Source organism: Carcharhinus amblyrhynchos, chromosome 8, assembly GCF_965287045.1.
Source record: "Carcharhinus amblyrhynchos chromosome 8, sCarAmb.v2.hapA, whole genome shotgun sequence".
NCBI classification, from domain to species: Eukaryota; Metazoa; Chordata; class Chondrichthyes; order Carcharhiniformes; family Carcharhinidae; genus Carcharhinus; species Carcharhinus amblyrhynchos.
The window spans coordinates 19,405,289-19,424,827 of record NC_137331.1 but is presented as its reverse complement, the minus strand read 5'-3'; the positions used below and the strand labels follow the sequence as shown (position 1 = coordinate 19,424,827).

Here is a 19,539-nt window from a genome sequence, read left to right as displayed (position 1 = left end):
GATCCTTTCGAATTGGGCACAGTTGCAAGGACTGAAAAATGAAAAATCTTTCTATCTGGCTTTCAATCATAAATTCTTCTGCGCTTACAGCAAAAAAAATGTTGCTATGATAACTGGGGCTCATGTTGGGAAGAGAAGGGATTTTGAATGCCACATCCGAGCGGGAGCCAGGCTGACAGAAACTGCTCCTCAAGTGGCTTGCTGCAAGGGTGTGAGTGTAGGAGTGCTGGCAGCCACTATAAACTCACTTCCTCCTCACAGCACACCAGTGTGCAGCATCTGGGAACCACTGCCATCAGCAATGTTCATTTGTATAGAAATCTGATTAGTAAGTTAGCCTGTTATCAAAAATGTTTGCTGGGCTGATATTATCAATCATCTAAAACAGTGGCAGAAATGGAATTAATTCATGGAATTAAAGGGCTGTATTCATTGTCGTAAATTAGTTTATTAACGGATCGGCATCTATTCTGTTCACAACGTGCTGCTAAAATTGTTGTTCACATTAATAGGGAACATAGATTCCCCACGGAAACCACAACCAATCATGAACGCAAAGGTTTTGGCATAGTCAAAATTGTAACAGAAAAGTGTAGGGTGACAGTGGGTTTCAGGCTAGAAAGGTGATAAATTAATTTTCCACAGCTTACCGCTTTGTATTTACATATCTAGTGGGACTAGTTGGCTAAGTAGTTAAGTCTGCCACATGATGTTGTTTTTCCATTAACATTTACAAAATAAAAGCAAGGACAGCTAAATGAGCTTTACATTGCTTCAAATCTTTATTAGCATTTTAAGAACAGCAAATACAATCCATAATCTAAATTATGCATCATATAATTAAACTTCATGAGGCACTTGAGATAAGTGATCAGAAAAGAGGCAAATTGTTCATTTACTTTAACACCCCTGAGCCTGCAGAACATACATCCTTCTTTAAACACAAAATTGTAATCATTGTAATATTTTTAATAATTCCATTGAAAAATATTTTAACACACCAGTCCAAGGTACCAAGAATAAATAGGCATATATCAGGAATCAAATTCCGTGAGAGCCTATCATTAGGATTTATAAACTGAGGTGTAAATTTATCAATCGAATAAATCTACTCTGTCTAAAATGGAGGCATCCATGTTTTACATGCATTAACAAAAGAGTCAAAAGCCTCCACTAGTGGTTCTGCGAGTGAGTGTACTGCTTGGTAGGGTATTTCACGATGAAAAGCAGGCAAGTCCCAGCCTGGATAACTTGCATCTGATTTAGTTGCTCTTACCCAGGGCATTGGTGAAGTCAGTGCTCTCAAGCTGCTGGTGGGGTAAGGGTGGAAAAAAGTGGGGTATGATGGTAGCAAGTGAAGTAGTTCCAGATAAAATTAATTTTATGAAAATGATCAACTCATTTAAGATTCTTTCTGTACCAGGTGTAACTGAGAGATAGTAACACAGAAACAAGAGTCGGCCATTCTATACTTTTGAGTGTGTTCCTCTCGTTGAGTTAGTTCATGTCTGGTTTGTATCTTTTTTCCAAGTGGTTCTGTAATCCTCATTACCCATCCCTAACAAAAAATGATCAATTTCAGTTTTGAAATTTGTAAAGTGACCTAGCCTCAACAGTTTCTTGGAGGGAGTGGGTTTGTGGGAAGATTCTACAAATGTGCACTGTTGACGCAGATTCTCCTCCATGAGAATCCAGGTTGGGACTTACACGTTTACAATCCTGCAATGATTATGAATGGAAAATTGTGATAAAAGTACATGCAGTCTCATTATATGATCTGCTGAATCCCATAAATTGATTTTACAGGAGTGATATGGCAGAAAAATATTAAGAAATATTACATTCATATTAAGTTTGTGAAATTTCTTGCTATTTCCAATATTGTTTTTCATATTTTCATTCTCTTCCAATAGAGAATATTGTCAAGCCTTGGAAGGATTCACAGTCCCATTAAAAAGCTGTTGGAGTATATTGTGGATGCTCCTACCATGGACGTAACCCCGTAGCTAGAGGTGGGGTTGGGGGAGAAAGAGTTCCTAGACTGTGTTCAGGAGAATTCTCTACAGCAGTATGTTTCCAGTCCAAGATTGGTATCGCTGGATCTGTGGATCAAGTGTCAGTTGAAAAACATTCAGCAGACAGTGATCATTGTTTCATAAATTTCAGGTTGGCAATGGAAAAGGGCAGAGAATAATCTAGAGTATGAATAATTAAGTAGGGGGAAAGACAATTTCAATGGGTTAAATTATTCCGACCTAGATAAACTGGAATTAAAGATCAGCAGACAGACAAAACTCTAACTTTTTCAATTAGTTTATGGGATGTGGGTGTCACTGGCTAAGCCAGTTATTTATTACCCAAGCCTAGTTGTCCTTGAGAAGGTGGTGGTGAGCTGCGTTCTGTCCCATTTAAAACGGTGTTAGTGTCACATACCTCAATGTTAAGATGGGACTTTGTCCCCAAAGGCCTGTGTGACGGTAATTCCTACTGATACGGTCATCTGCGGCAGGGAAGTTGGTGAGGATGAGGTCAAGTACATTCTTCCCTCTTGTCGGTTCCCTCACCACTTGTCACAGTTCCAGTCTAGCAGCTAAATTCTTTAGAATTCTGCCAGATCGATCTGTGGTGGTACTACTGAGCCACTCTTGGTGACGGGCACTGAAGCCCCCCACCCAGAGTACATTCTGTGCTCTTTCCACCTCAATGCTTCCTCCAAGTGGTGTTCAACATGAATGACTACTGATTTATCAATTGAAGGGGATGGTTGAGGATCCTGGGGCTGCTGCCACCTCTGGCTCATGATAGAATCAATATCTTGGACATAATCTGTAAGCTATGATTCTGTGAGTATGATTATGTGAGGGTGTTGCTTGACTATTCTGTAAGACAGCTCTCCCAATTTTGGCACAAGCCCCAGGTGTTAGTAAGGAGGACTTTGCAGGGTCAACATGGCAAGCTTTGCCATTGTAATTTCTGGTGCCTAGGTCAATGCTGGGTAGTTCATCCAGTTTCATTCCTTATTCGTTTTCTTTGTTGTGGCTGGAGATAACTGAATAGCTTGTTGGGCCATTTCAGAGGGTATTTTGAGAGTCAACCACCTTACCCTATGTCACATGTAGGCCTGACCAGGTAACAACAGCAGATTTCCTTCTCTAAAGGACATTAGTGAACCTATGACAATAGTCAATGGTTTCATGGTCATCATTAAGAATTTCAATTCCAGCTGTTTTATTGAATTCAAATTCCACCATCTGCCATGGTGGGATTTGAACTTGAATCACCAGAGCATTAACGTGGGTCTCTGGATTACTCCAGCGACAATATCACTGTGCCACTACCTCTGCTGCCCACAACGGGCAATTGTTAAAGAACAGATTGTTGGTGTACAGCCATAGTGTATTTCCAATTAGGTAGGGCAAACAAATCCAGAGCTCTCTGGCTGACAAAAGAAATAGAGATAGAGATGAAGCAGAAAATCTTTACTTATGACAGAGAAACAATAAAAGCAAAATCCAGGCTGAATATAGAAGGCTCAGAGGGGACCTGAAGCAGCAAAAAAAGTGTATGAGAAGAGACTAGCAGTTAAAATAAAACAGAATCCAAACGTCCTCTAGAGGCATACTAATAGTAAACTGGTGTTAAAAGACTGTAATGAGTTAGAGACCAAAACAAAGATACAGAGGCAGAGGGTATGGCTGAGATACTTAATGTACACTTGGCATCTGTCGTTAACAAAGAAGATGCTACTCAGATCATGTTGGCACTTAAAAACTGCTAAGGAGGAGGTATTTAAGTAGCTGTCTGTAATTAAAGTTGATAAGACACCTGGACTGGATGAATCTATCCAAGAATTCTGAGGGAAGTGAATGGAAATTGTGAAGGCACTGGGCACAATTTTCCAATCTTCCTTAAACTTAAGGAGGTGTCAAAGGAATGGAGAATTGCAAATATTACCTACTCCTTGTTCAAAACACGTGTAAAGATAAGTTAAATAACTACAGGCTTGTTAGTTTCATCATGATGGTAAGGCATCCTCTAGAAATTATAATTTGGAAGAAAGTTAATAGTCACCTGAGCAAATGTTGGCTAAGCTATTATGGATTTGTTAAGGATAAGTTGGGTTTAACTGACTTCCTTGAGTATTTTGATGAGGTAACAGAGAGGACTGATGAGAATAATGCTGTTGATGTAATGTACATAGACTTCCAAGAGACATTTGATAAAGTACTGCACAAGAAGACCTTTTAGCAAAATTAGACCTCATGGAATAAAAGGGACTAGCAACATGGATATGAAATTGGCTGAATGACAGGAAACAAAGAATAGTGGCTAAGGGTTGTTTCTCAGACTGAAGGAAGTTAATCTTCAGTGAGCGGAGTTCCCTTGGGATTAGAGTTAGGGAGCCTGCTTTTCATGATATTTATTAATGACCTAGACCATTGTGTACAGAACAAAATTTCAAAAATTTGGATTGGATATGAAATGTGGATGTTAGTTAAAGATGAAATCAGTGCAATAGCTAGAGGTGATATTGGCCCACAAAATTTAGATATAGTATCAGTCTGGGTGGAACTAGAAAGCAACAAGGAAGAAGATTATAAAACTTCAGAAGGACACAGGCAGATTGGTGGCATGGGCAAACAAGTGGCAGATTAAGTTTAATGCAAAGAAATGTGAAGTTTTTTTTTAGTAGCAAGAATGCAGAGACAATATAACAGAAAGGATACAATTCCAAAATGAGTAGAGGGATCTGGATATGTAAGTCATTGAAGGTGGCAGAACAAGTTGAGAGTGGTTAATAAAGCATCCTAGGCTTTATCAATAAGGGCACAGATTACAGAAGCAAGGAATACAAAGGAATACTCAGCAGGTTTGGTAGCATGCTATAAAGTCTGCTGAGTATTTCCAGCACTTTCTGTTTCCAGCATTCAAAGTATTTTGCTTTTGTTAAGAAAGTTACTCTAAACCTATGTAAAACACTGGTATGTTCAGCTCTGGGAACCACACTTTAGGAAAGAAAGGAAGGCTTTAGAGAGGGTGCAGTAAAGATTCATCAGGATGGTTCCAGAGATAAGGAACTTCAGGCATATAGAACAATTGGAGTATTTGGCAATGTTTCCTTTGGAAAATAGAATGTTGAGAAGAGATTTGTTGAGGTATTTAAAATTTATTTCTTCTCTTACGCTCTAGTTTTCCCCTCTCAATCAATCTCCTTGCCCTCCTTTGCTGAATTCTGAATTGTTCCCAATCCTCAGCTGTACTAGTTTTTCCAGCAACTTTATATGACTCCTCTTTGGATCCAACACTCTCCTTAATTTGTTTTATTAGCCATGGCTGTTTTCTGTATAACTGTTTCAATGCAAACATTCGTTCCTTAAATAATGGTCATTGCCAATCCACCGTCATGCCTTTTAATGAAGTTCCCCTATCTATCTTAGGAAACTAATGCTTCATACCTTCATAGTTTCCTTTGTTTAGATTTAGGACCCTAGTTTCAGATTGGACTTTTTCATTTACCACCCGAATGAAAAATTCTGTCATCTTATGGTCACTGTTCTCTAAAGGACCCCACACACCAAGATTATTAATTAACCTTTCTTCATTACATAATACCAAATTTAGAACAGCATGTTCCCAGCAAATAGTTGGTTCCTTGACATATTGGACTAAAACACCATCTCGTACACAATCCATGAATTCACCTGCCACAGTATTATTGCTACCTTGGTTTGTCCAATCTATATGTGGATTAAGTCACCCTTGTTACATGTATCTTTAATTTCTTGTTAAATGCCACCCTTTACCACTACTGTTTAGAGACCCATAGGCAACTCCTAACAATGTTTCACACTCCTTGTTGCTTTCTAGCTCCACCCAGACTGATTCTATATCTAGATTTTGTGAGCCAATGTCATCTCTTGCACTGATTTCATCTTCAACTAATAACGCTAACCCATCTCCTTTACCTATCTGTCCTTCCTAAATATCAAGTACCCTTGGACATTCAGCCTTGGTCATCCTGCAGCCATGACTCCATAATTTCAATTATATAGTAACCATTTTATGCTGTTAATTTGTCTATCTTGTTGTGAACACCTCAGGTATTCAGAAACAGTACCTTTAGACTTGTCCTTTTAACATTTTTACACAATTTGTTTTGGACTATGGCCTTATTTGTTACTAGTCCTTGTTTCCTTTGCCTTCCACTTTTGCTTTCTACTTTTCTGTCTTTCATTTCTATCTTTATTTCTTTATCTTGCATCTCCCCACTCAAGCCTCTGCTACTCAAGTTTAAACCCTCCCCAACAGCACTAGCAAATACCCCTGTGAGGATACTGCTCCCAGACCTGATGGGGTGAACTCGTCCCTCGTGTACAGGTTCCACCTTCCCCAGAATTGGTTCCAATGCCTCTGGAATCCAAATCTCTCCTTTCGACACTATCGCTCCAGCCATGCATTCATCTAGTCTATTCTCTTATTCATAACTATGCTGGCATGTGGCACTGGGAGTACTCTTGAGATTACTATCTTTGAGGTCCTTTTTCCTTAATTTGTTTTCTAGCTCCCAATGTTCTGCATCCCAATCTGGACCACAACTTCTGACTGTTCACCCTACCCCTTCAGAATATTCTCTAAGAGCTCAGTGCCAACCTTGACCCAGGCATAAGGAAGGCAGCATACCATCCTGTTGTACTGTCTGCAGCTGTTCCCTTTGCATTAGAATCCCCTATCATTATTTTCTCTCCATTCCCATGCAGCCGGGCCACATGTGGTGCCATGGATCTGGCTCTTTCTGCGTTCTGCTGAAAAACCACCTCCCCCAACAGTGACCAAAACAGCAAACCTGTGAGAAGGGGATATGGACCCAGGGGCCCCTGCACTATCTGCCTTGTGCTTTTATTCTGTCTGGCAGTTACCCATTCCCCTTCTGCCTGTGCACTCTTTTACTGCAATGTGACTAGTTCATTGTAATGCTAGCCACAAATATCATATCCTTCTGGATGCACCACAGTAACTCCAGTTCAGCTTTGAAACACAGATCTTGAGTTGCTGCAGCTGGAGACACTTCCTGCCTACATGGTCACTTGAGCATTTAAAGTGTCCCTGATACCCCAATCACACATGGCCTAGCCACCCTGCCATGACCTGCCCTTAAATTAGTTTAGTGGCAATAGAATTATTCACCAGGTCGTACTTACCAAGACTGCTACACATTATTAGTTTCCCTGTGATGTTACTCCTTGTTTTTTATTGCGGTCTCGCCTCTCTTAATTGAAGTCTTGCCTTTCTCTCTCTATTCTCTCAATCCTTCAATCTCATTGTTAACGAGCTAGATTGTTGATCTCAACATTCACCAAGATCCACAACGGTTCACAAGCATGGCAAACTATAGGCAAGTGTAGAAAGATAGAAAAGAGCTTCTATAAGATTGGCAGCCTCTGCTAAGGATTTTGTTTAATCAACTTAGATGCAGAATTCACTTTATCAATGGGCAGTAAGTTTGCTAGTAATTGCAATAAGGTGTTTTAAATACTTTGTAGTTTTAAAGCTACGTGTAATATGTTTAATTAATCCATATACATAAATATATCTTCTATACATTTTAGAAATGAAACAAAGAAACTTAGATGTACAGTTAGAGTGCCCCTTTGATACCAAACATATGTTAGATACATTTAAAGCACCCAGCTGTTAGAATCACGAGGCCATAAAGGAGACTTAATTGCTTCACCAGACACCTTATCAGAAACAACTGATACAAGAGTGAGTTTAAATGAAGCTGCCTTCACAGTTTCTAATCAAAACAGAGTCAGACAGATATTAAATGGCAGCATAATGATACCCCCTTGAATTTGTAGGTAGTGATAAAAAGCTGTCATTGAATTGATAATCAATATATACATCTATTTCGTTAAATTGGCAATAAACACAACTTATCAGGGCTATAATTGGAAATATCCTAAAGGCAAGAACAGTTGACCACATCCCTTAGAGATTCTGTTAACTTCACTGACAAGGCGGTAAAATACTAATGGCTTTTGTAGGCCCCCTTTATCAATTAAAGGATGTCCATGTGAGACTGTTTTAGTGAAGATGCTTTGTGATACTGCTATCAAAAATAGATGTCTGACTAAGAGATTAAAGGACAGGCTTAGGGATGATATATTGGGGTATCCCACAAGGTATCATGATCTCATAGATCAGGGTACTTTTTCCTATTGGATCAATACGTAAAGTATGTAATTTGTAACACTTTTAATTGGATTATGTCCAATTTACTGTGTGCTGCAGAATTGTATAAACTAGGATGAGTTTCTTTGTCCAGTGAAGTGGTATCCCAGACCCATTGTGTCAAGAGGTTACCCCCCTTGCTAGCAAGTAAAATAAAAACAATCTGTCGGTTAAGTATCTTGTGTTAGTGTGTGTTTGTGTTAAAGTCAAACTCGGAAGTTGAGATTTCGACACAAGGGAAAGGGATTTACCCCAGCTGAAAATCTTGGGCATACTATGAAATGGCTCACTCAGCAAATTCTAGACCAATGTTATTACATACATAAAATGCTATAAAAATGATATGGTGCATCCCTAGATTCAAAACCTTCAATGGGCTTAGGAAATAAGGCTCCTTGAGTCAGTTCTGCCATTCAATGGGATTACAGTTGATGCCTGTTTTAGTTCTGTAATGATAACATCAGCGCCAATCTTTCAACAGGTTGGCCTAGCCAAAACAGATTTTTTTTTCTGGGTAGGGGTTTGGGAGTGGATGAGCATGAGTAGGGAGATTTCTACTTTTTTTATATATATAAAGAAAGGATTCTAACATCATCCTGCAACAGCTTAGCTCTAATTTTGAGGTTATGCCCTTTTATGCTCAGCACTGCCACTATTGCTATCTATCCATTATTTAATCATCTCAAACACCTCGAAGTACATCACCTTTAATGTTTTGCACTGTAGAGAATATAAACCTAGTTTATGCAAATAACCATAATTTAAACCTTAAATTTAACCCTTAAAGCCCCAGTATTATTCTGGCAAAAATGTGCTGCAACCTATCCAAAGCTGATATATGTTTTTCATGTCTGTACTTCTCATGTAATTGGATAACATTTTTGATTGGAGAGTATGCCCTCTTCAGATTAAGCAAGTTGCTCAGAAAGAAACGTTTGGCTTGACAATCAGTGGTGTAACATCATGTCTTCTCTGCGAGTTTGGATGATTCTTTTGAACCATGCTCGCTTTGCTCACCTAGGGATAACAGGAAGCAGAAAAAAGGCTCTTTATGATCTTCAGAGATACTCAGCATTCAATGTAGTAGGCATGATGTATTATGTAAAATGTAAAGACTTTTTGAAGCGATTGATTTTTAAACCTTGCTCAAAGCCAATGGATACACTCTGCTTATATGGCACATCAGTATGCACGAATGCAGTTCAAAGATAAGTATAAGTTTAATTTTAAATGAAAATAAGATAAACATTTTGTAATGCCTCTGGTGCATCCGTGGGGAGGTGATGACTTAATGGTTTGTCACTGGACTAGGATAATGCTGTGGAGACTCGGGTTCAAATCCCACCAAGGCAAATAGTGAAAACTGAATTAATTTTAAAAATCTGAAATTAAAAATCTAATAAAATCTTTGTTGATGTCGCAAGAACATATCTGGTTGACTGTTGTCCTTTAAAGAAGGAATCTGCCTTCCTTACCTGGTCTGGTCTACAGGTGTGTCCAGACCCATACCAATGTGGTTGACTCCTGATAGCTTTCTGAAATGGCCGAGCAAGCCATTCCATGCGAGGGCAATTCAGGATGGGATTGGCCTAGCCAGTGACACTCGCATCCAATGACTGTCCGTTGTAATCCCACCTTCACTAAATGTAACAAATATTTAATGGCTACGATAGCAAAATGAGACAAAAACTGTTCCATTGATTGTTTTAGACAACACAGTGCCCAAATCACCTTACAGACGTGTTAGTGTCTACGTTTGCAGGTGTCATTCACAGAAAGAGAAATTAACCTTTAAGGTAATCTGCATTTTAGCCTCAAGGCGTACAGACCAGAAAAATCCCAGATTCAACTTCTGGTTTGTACACTTAACTGGTTTTCTTTGGAGTAGCACTTTGGACAATATAATTGACCTCAATACATTAGGTTTGCAAGGAAAAAATATATATATAACCATGATACCACTCACTGCAACTGCAGTGGGCTTGGCTATGATGTCCCCCGTGTTTGTCTATTTGTCCTACATAACTGCCTAGACAAATATGCTGAATACTATAGTGGATCGTATGGAACAAGACCAGTGTATGAATTGATATTTGAAGTCAAAAATGGAGGGAAATGACATGGGAACTGGAATAAGCTATTCAATCCCTTGAACCTGCTCCTCCATTCATAAAACCGTAAGGCGCAGGAGCAGAAGTAGGATATTCAGCCAATTGATTCTGCTCCACCATTTTAATGAGATCATGACTGATCTGATATTATAATCCATAACCCCACTTTCCTGCTTTATTCCCATGACCCTCGATTCCCTTATTGATTAAAAATCTGTCCTCCGCTTTGAGTATACTTAACAGCCTAGCTTCTACATTTCATATATTCACTACCCTCTTCAGAATGGAATCCTTCCTCACATGTGTCTTAAGTGGATGAACCATTACTCTGAGATTCTGCCCTCTGGTCCTAGACTTTCCTACAAGGGGAAAGAACCTCTCAGTGTCTACCCTGTTAAGCCCCCTGAGGAATCTATATATCTCAATAAGGTTACCTCTTATTCTTCTAAACACTATTGAGTACAGGCCCAATGTCTCCTCATAAGAAAATCCCTCCACACCCAGGATTAACTAGTGAACCTTCTCTGGACTGCTGTCAATGCTAATGTATCTTTCCTTAGATAAGGGGACTAGAATTGTTCACAATATTCCAGCTGTAGTCTAACTAGTGTCTTGTGCAGCTTTAGCAATACTTTCTGATTTTTGTAATCCATTCCCGATTTTGATCATCCATTCCCTTTTAAATAAGGCCAACCTTCTATTTGGCTTCCCAATTACCCACTGAACTTGCATGGTAGGTTTTTGTGATTTATCTACGAAGACCCCCTAAATCCCTCGTGCTATAGATTTCTGCAATCTTTCTCTATTTAAATAATATTCAGCGCTTTTATTCTTCTTATCAAAGCGCACAACTTTATGTTTTCCTACCTTATATTTCATGTGCTAAGCTTTTGCCCACACACTTAATCTCCATATTAGCCTCTGCAGACTCTGGAGGTGATCTTACAAAAATAATTTTAAGTCCAGAACATACGTGACAACAGGAAATTTTCTGATCAGTTTTGGGAGAGCCAAATTTTATGCACTTAGAGTGAAAAAATAACAGCAAAAGCCATATCTTGCCTGTAGGGGAGGGGGCAAACACTGGCTGAGAGCAGTAGAGGGCACAATTGCGCATAAGCAGGTCCCTCTGCTATGAGAGCAGAATCCTATCACTCAGCCTCTGCTGCTCTCAGCCAGCCTCCATGGTCTCAAGCAGGCACCTCCCTGCACGATTCTCTCTTGTTTTCTTGCTCGTTCAGCACTTAGGATTCTTTTCTTAGGAGGATTGCACTCTATGAATTCTTCCTCATGTCTACCTCTGCCATTTAAATTTTCCCAATGTCCAAGAAGATTAAAGTCCCCCATGATCAATATACTGCCTTTTTATATGCCCTCATTATGTCCAAATTTATTTTCCATCCTACAGAAAAACTACTGTTTGCAGGGGAAGGGGCTACAGACTACATCCCCTTGTTACTTCTTAACTCCAACCATATGATTTCTATATCTTCTGATCCAAGATCATTTCTTGCTGTCATACTTTAATTAGATGATAACTGATCTGTACCTCACTTCATTTAACTGTTTTTGCATAGCTGATCTCTTGATACTCTGACCTAACAAAAATAATAATATTGGAAATATATGTTTTATGAGCACACAAACGAGTACACTTCAACCTAGATTTTGTGGTCTCAATAGTGGTGAACCCAGAGAAGTTTGCTACGGAGGTCTGCAAAGGACCAGGCCACCACAATTGGTGGGAAACTTACTCTCGAATTTAGAAGCTGCAGTTTGCAGGATCAAGGAGAGGTCATACTGATGATCCCACCAGCTGTCAGCATATATATTTGGGCTGCTTGCAAATATTTGTTGAAGTACAAGGCACTGATTCTTTGAGGGATGCTCTTAGCAGGCATAGGGGCCTGGTCAGGAGTACAGATCATTAAATTGTCAGAGTGTCAAAACCTCTGTATACTTCCACTTTGCTCTGAACACAAGATCCAGGTCATTTGGGGCTATAGAAGTTCCTGATTAAAAGCTCATCTATGATGCACTCTTGTGCAGTCTGTTTCCTTCCAACCACTAACTCAAAGAAGAAATAACAGTACAGCACAGGAACAGGCCCTCCAGCACACCAAGTCTGCGCTATCACATTGTCCTATTTAGACCAATCGCCTGTATCCCTCTGTTCCCTGCCTGTACATGTGTCTATCCAGATAAGTCTTAAAATGTTGCTAATGTGTCTGCCTCAACCATCTCACTTGGCAGTGCATTCCAGGCTCCCACCACACTCTGTATAAATAAAAACTTCCTGTGCACATCTCTACTGAACCTTTTCCCCCATTACCTTGAACTTGTGCCCCCTTGTAATTGTCATTTCTGCCCTGGGAAGAAAGCTTCCAACTGTTCACCTTATCTATGCTCATCATAATTTTATAAACTTCTATTAGGTCACCCCTCAGCCTCTGTCTTTCAGCGAGAACAATCCCAGTTTATTCAATCTCTCCTTATAGCTAACACCCTCCATACCAGGCAACATCCTGGTAAACCTTTCCTGTACTCCCTCCAAAACCTCCATGTCCTTCTGGTAGTATGGTGACCAGAATTGGACACAGTATTCCAAATGTGGCCTAACCAACCTTTTATATAACTATAACATAACTTGCCAACTTTTATACTCAATGCCTTGGTCGATGAACGCAAGCATGTCATATGCTTTCTTCACCACCTTTTCCACCTGTGTTGCTGCTTTTAAGGACCTAAGGACTTGGACTTGCAGATCTCTCTGCGTGTCTATGCTCCTGATGGCTCTGCCATTTATTTTATAGCTCCCACCCAAATTGGATCTACCAAAATGCATCACCTTGCATTTGTCTGGATTAAATACCATCTGCCATTTCTCCACCCAATTATCTATATCCCGCTGTGTTCTCTGAAAATCTTCATCAATATTCGCAACTCCAGTAATCTCAGTATCAACTGCAAACTTGCTGATCAGACCAGCTACGTTTTCTTCTAAGTCACTTGTATATAATACAAACAAGACTGATCCCCGTAGAACACCACAGTTACAGAACTCCATTCAAAAAAAATCCTTCCACCACTACCCTCTGTCTCTATGGTCAAGGCAGTTCAAAATCCATGTAGCCAGTTCACCCTTGATCCTGTGTGACTTAACCTTTTGCACCAGCCTGCCAGGGACCTTGTCAAATGCTTTAGTAAAGTCCATGTAGACACCATCAACAGCCCTTCCCTCATCAATCGTTTTTGTCACCTCCTCAAAGACCTCACTCAATCAAATTAGTGAGACATGACCTCCCTTGTATAAAACCATGTTGTCTGTCACTAATAAGGCCATTCAGTCCCATGTGTATAGATCCTATCCCTAAGAATCTTCTCCAACAATTTCACTGTCATTGATGTCAAGCTCACTGGCCTATAATTACCCAGGTTATCCTTGCTACCGTTTTTAAGTAACAGGACAACATTGGCTATCCTCCTATCCTCTGGGACCTCAGCTGTGGTAAATGAAAAAAACAAAGATTTCTGTTAGAACATAGAACATTACAGCGCAGAACAGGCCCTACGGCCCATGATGTTGCGCCGACCAATTAAGAAAAAAGCAATGACCCTCTAACCTAAACCAATCCCTTTCCATCCATAAACCTATCCACGGACCTCTTAAATGCCCCCAAACTAGGCGCATCTACAACTGCAGCAGGCAGGGCATTCCATTCCCCCACCACCCTCTGGGTAAAGAACCTACCTCTGACATCCGTCATATAACTACCACCCCTTAATTTAAAGCTATGTCCCCTCGTGCTAGCTTTCTCCATCCGAGGAAAAAGGCTATCACTGTCCACCCTATCTAAACCTCTAATCATCTTGTATGTTTCAATAAGGTCTCCTCTTAGCCGCCTTCTCTTGTCTCCCTCAGTAATCTGGGATAGATGCCATCTGGCCCTGGGGATTTGTCTACCTTAATGCTTTTTAACACACCTAACACTTCCCTGGTGCATGTTCCAATGTGATAACAGACATGATAAAACTGTTACTTTGACATGAGTCCTTTGTGATCCAAACAGTGAACAGTTTGGAGAATTGCAATGGTAACAATTCAAACTATAAATAGATATTACGTACCAGAAAGGGAAAATGTTTACTGATGCAAGTTTCTTCCATCACGGGGAGGTGTGGCAGTTGAAGATTGCGGCATAACTTTTCCTTGGTATGGTTCTCTCTGCACTGGTGTAGGCTGACAAACCTATATTTTAACAATACTGATTAATTTGACTTAATGTTGAAGGAAGCACATATACTGCTATTTTTAAAGCAGGGGAATTTTATGCTCATTAAGATGAAGAATGTTAGTTCTGGAGAGTGAAACATTATTTATTGTTTTGTAGCATCAAGCACTTCTAAATGAAATGTAGCCCAGTCACATTAGCCAGCCTTGCAATGTCTCTAAAGTTCTAATTTTAATGCTGAGTGAGGGTAGGTTTGGTGCATGCAAGCCTCAATACAAGCAGTACATCTGAGGATGAAGAGGCTTAGCCAATCTTAACACAGAATGAAACTATTCTGTAAATATGGGTGGAATAAATTTGGCAAATGGAGTATAATATGGGCAAATGTGAACTTGTCAACTTTAGCAGGAACAACAGAAAAGGGACATTATTTAAATGGAGAGCAATTGTGGTACTAGGAGGTACAGAGGGATCTGGGTGTCCTGGTATATGAATCATAAAAGATAACTTTACAGGTACTGAAGTGATTAAGGAAGGTGAATGGATTGTTATCATTCATTGCAAGAGGAATGGAATATAAAAGCAAGGATGTTTTCTCTCCTGATAGATGCTGCCGGGCGTAATGGGATTTTCCAGCGTTTTCTCTTTTGGTTTCAGATTCCAGCATCCGCAGTAATTTGCTTTTATGGAGGAGAAGCTGCTGGATTTAATGTTGAAGATTCAAAAACCCCATGTGAAATTGTTAAGGGAGTCAGATTCTAGGGGAGGTCAGGTTGAAAACAATACTCTCATGTTACAGTGTCTTGAGATGCATAGGTTAGAGGAGTCAATGGGTAAATATGTAGGGGTATGAGGGTAGGGCCTAAGTGGGATTTGTGGTCGGTGCAGACTTGATGGGCCGATTGGCCTCTTTCTGTACTGTAGGGCTTCTGTGATGTTTTGCTGCAGTTGACTAGGTTGCTGGTGACACCTCATCTGGAGTACTGTGTACAGTTTGGCCTCTTTATTTAAGAAAGGATATAAATATGTTTGAAGCAGTTCAGAAAACTGACTGGTTGAGAAGAACAAGAGGCAACTTTACTGAAACTATACAAGGTCCTGAGGGAATGTGGTAAGTTAGATACTGAAAGTATGTTTCCCATTGTGGCAGATTAGAAATAGGGGACGCAGTTTAAAAATAAAGGGTCTTCCATTTAACATGCAGAATGTTCTTCTCCCAGATGGCAGTGGAGGCAGGGTCATTGGTAGAGGTAGATAGACTTGTGACTAACAAGGAAGTCAAAGGCTATCAGGGATAAGTGGACAGAATGTGGAGTTCAGTTTATAATCAGATTAGCTATGATCTTATTGAATGACAAAGTGGGCTCGAAGTGCCAAATGGCCTATCCTGCTCATAATTCATAAATTTGTATGTTAACAGCAAGCTGGAAGAATCAATATCTGGGAATTGACTCAGCCACAAGGTGAGTAACTGTTTTATTTTACAGCAAGCACTGACCTCATCACGTTGTCTAATTCGTTTGAAGACATACTCTGCAAAAGGCTTCCGTGGAATATACTTCCCGTCCCCTGGCACAACATGTAGAATTCCATCTTCATACACTACTTTACCTCGTGAAATGGTAACCACAGGGACTCCATGGCAGACCATACCTTCAAAAATGTTGAAGTCAACAGCCTGGTGATGTGTTTTGGCTGAAATAGTCCTGTTTGTAATTGAAAGATCAAATAAAAATTATAGTAAACTGAAAGGCAGGTGAAACCTGCACTGTTAATACAAGCAAGAAATCAAAATAGCCTGTTGAGTTAGCAATAGAAGTACTCTTACCAAGAGGAACTCTTACCAAGCTAATTATTGCTGAATAGAGAGACAGTATTATCAGCAAGATAGATTTGATTTATTAGTCATATGTATTAACATAGCAAAAAGTACTGTTTCTTGCGCGCTATACAGTTAAAACATACTGTTCATAGAGAGGGGATTGAGAGAGTGCATAATGTGTGTTATAGTCAAAACCAGGGTGTGGAGAAATATCAACTAAATGCAAGGTAAGTCCATTCAAAAGTCTGACAGCAGCAGGGTAGAAGCTGTTCTTGAGTTGGTTGGTATGTGACTTTTGTATCTTTTTTCTGAAGGAAGAAGGTGGAAGAGAGAATGTCTGGGGTGCGTGGGATCCTTAACTACGCTGGCTGCCTTCCTGAGGCAGCAGGAAGTATAGACAGAATCAATGGATGGGAGGCTGGTTTGTGTGATGGATTGGGCTACATCCACAACCTTTTGTAATTCCTTGCAGTCTTGGGCAGAGCAGGAGCCATACCAAACTGTGATACAACCAGGAAGAATACTTTCTATGGTACATCTGTAAAAGTTGTTGAGAGTCATAGCTGACATGCCAAATTCCCTTAGTCTTCTGAGAAAGTAGAGGTGCAGGTGGGCTTTCTTAACTATAGCATCAGCATGGGGGACCAGGACAGGTTGTTGGTGATCTGGACACCTAAAAACTTGAAGCTCTCGACTCTCTCTATTTCGTCCCCATTGATTTAGACAGGGGCATGTTCTCCTTTAAGCTTCCTGAAGTCAATGACAGTCTCCTTCGTTTTGTTGACATTAGGGAGAGATTATTGTTCCCGCACCAGTTCACCAGATTCTCTTTCTCATTCCTGTACTCTGTACCTAGCCAATTCCTGTACCTAGCCAACTGTGAACAAAGTATCTCCAGTAATGGCTCTTCTTCCCATCCTACACAATTTCTTAAGAATTTATTCTTGGTTCTCATCTATACTGCCACTTGGTAACACTGAAAAATGTCAGTCTTTGGCTGGCAACACCTCGTTCTACCTCTTTATCATTGGTCTAGATCTGTCCACTAACCGGTGTCAGGATGTTTATAGGACAGCCACAATCCCCAGTTTAAGAGCAGATAAAGGGATCCATTGTCTTCAGAACCCATTAAAATTATTATCAATTATTTTCCCTCCCCAGCTCCTAAACTGGATTTTACAGGAGGTCAACCGCTCACCAACCTTTCCCCCTGCCCACCCTAGAAGAAAAATCAGTCCCAGATTGACTTTTAAAAAGCCTGCCCTGCAGTAATAACATGCTGCGGGCAGCACAAACACACAGAGTTACACACTGCTCCTGAAATGACAGGAAGTGCCACCCTCAAGAGCTTGCTTTTGGCTGATCTGATTGGCCAGTTGCTGGGATTGCAAAAAGGTCCTCAAGGACGATTGATGGCACCCAGAGTGAGGCAAATCCCTGGGTTTTAGAGCAGGAAAGGAGAGAACCCTATGGAGAGGGATCAGAGGGAAGGGGGGAACTTGGAGATGAGGCCGGGAGGGACGAAGCCTGGCCGGCTTTGCCAGATTGCACAGGTGGCATAAAATTCAGCCTATTATAGAATCCCTACAGTGCAGAATGAAACCATTCGGCCTATTGAGTCTGCACTTACCATAATCCCATCTAGGCCCTATTTCCATAACCCCACATTTTTACCCTGCTAATCCCCCTGACACTAGGGTCAATTTAGCATGGCCAATCAACCTAACCTGTACATCTTTGGACTCAATTGGATTGTTACAAGATGACCCAGATTTTTGACTATTTTATTTTTCTATTTGAAACTGACCTCAACCTTAAATTCCAAATTCTCTCCATCACAAAGATCACTTATTTTAAGTACCATAATATGACCCTCTTCTGCCCCATCTCATCCCAATTTCCACTGTAACAATCATCCATGCCTTGATCATCGCTCGGCTTGATTTCTGCCCTGCCTCCCCTTTTCCTTCCTCAAAACCACAGGTCAGGAAAACCTCTGCTTCTCGTATCCTATCCCATCCTGAACATCTCATGACGAGTCACTCTCGTTATTCCATATATATTTTGACCTCATCATTCCCAATTCGTTCTTAAAACCTCTCTCTAAATTCTTCAACCTTGAGTGTTGAGTTAGAACAAAGAACAATGGTATCAATGGGAGCTATTCTGGTTGGCGGTTGGTGCCTAGTGGAGTGCCGCAGGGATCGGTGCTGGGGCCTCAACTGTTTACCATTTATATAGATGATCTGGAGGAGGGGGCTGAGTGTAGGGTGACAAAATTTGCTGATGACACAAAGATGAGTGGAAAAGCAAATTGCGTGGAGGGTGTGGAAAGTCTGCAGAGAGATCTGGATAGGCTGAGCGAGTGGGCGAGGACCTGGCAGATGGAGTATAATGTTAGAAGTGTGAGGTTATCCACTTTGGCAGAAATAACAGTAGGAGGGATTATTGTTTAAAAGGCGAAAAGCTGCAGCATGCTACGGTGCAGAAGGGCCTGGGGGTCCTTGTGCGTGAGTCGTAAAAACCCAGTCTGCAGGTGCAGCAGGTGATCAAGAAGGCGAATGGAATGTTGGCCTTTATAACAAGGGGGATAGAATATAAAAACAGGGACGTCTTGCTGCAACTGTACAGGGCACTGGTGAGGCTGCAGCTGGAGTACTGTGTGTAGTTTTGGTCGCTGCACTTGCACAAGGATATATTGGCCTTGGGGGGAGTGCAGAGGAGGTTCACTAGGCTGATACCGGAGATGAGGGGGTTGGACTATGAAGAGAGACTAAATAGACGAGGTCTGTACTCGTTGGAGTTTAGAAGGATGAGGGGGGATCTTATAGAGATGTATAAGATAATGAAGGGGATGGATAGGGTAGAGGTAGAGAGATTCTTCCCGCTTAGAAAGGATAGCAGGACTAGAGGGCACAGCCTTGAGATAAGGGGGGAGCAGTTTACATCAGAGTTGAGGAGGAACTTCTTCACTCAAAGGGTGGTGGATCTCTGGAATTCGCTGCCCGTTGAAGTGGTGGAGGCTACCTCGCTAAATATATTTAAGTCACGGGTAGATAGGTTTTTGATAGACAGGGGAATTAAGGGTTATGGGGAGAAAGTGGGAAAGTAGAACTGATCCACTTCAGATCAGCCATGATCT

The 19,539-nt window shown here is 40.7% G+C and overlaps 1 protein-coding gene across 1 annotated transcript in view; it reads right to left on the bottom strand.

Annotated features, from left to right (window-relative positions):
- Window positions 1-9,217: 9,217 nt before the first annotated feature.
- dpys (dihydropyrimidinase) overlaps window positions 9,218-19,539 on the bottom strand; it is a 74,834-nt gene continuing 64,512 nt past the window's right edge. Inside the window, exons 8-10 of the mRNA XM_080194832.1 lie at window positions 16,074-16,281; window positions 14,472-14,592; window positions 9,218-9,249 (exon numbers count right to left, since the gene is read on the bottom strand). Coding sequence (XP_080050958.1) covers window positions 14,488-14,592; window positions 16,074-16,281 — 313 coding nt within the window. The 3' untranslated portion in view covers window positions 9,218-9,249; window positions 14,472-14,487. The remainder of the gene's footprint in view (window positions 9,250-14,471; window positions 14,593-16,073; window positions 16,282-19,539) is intronic.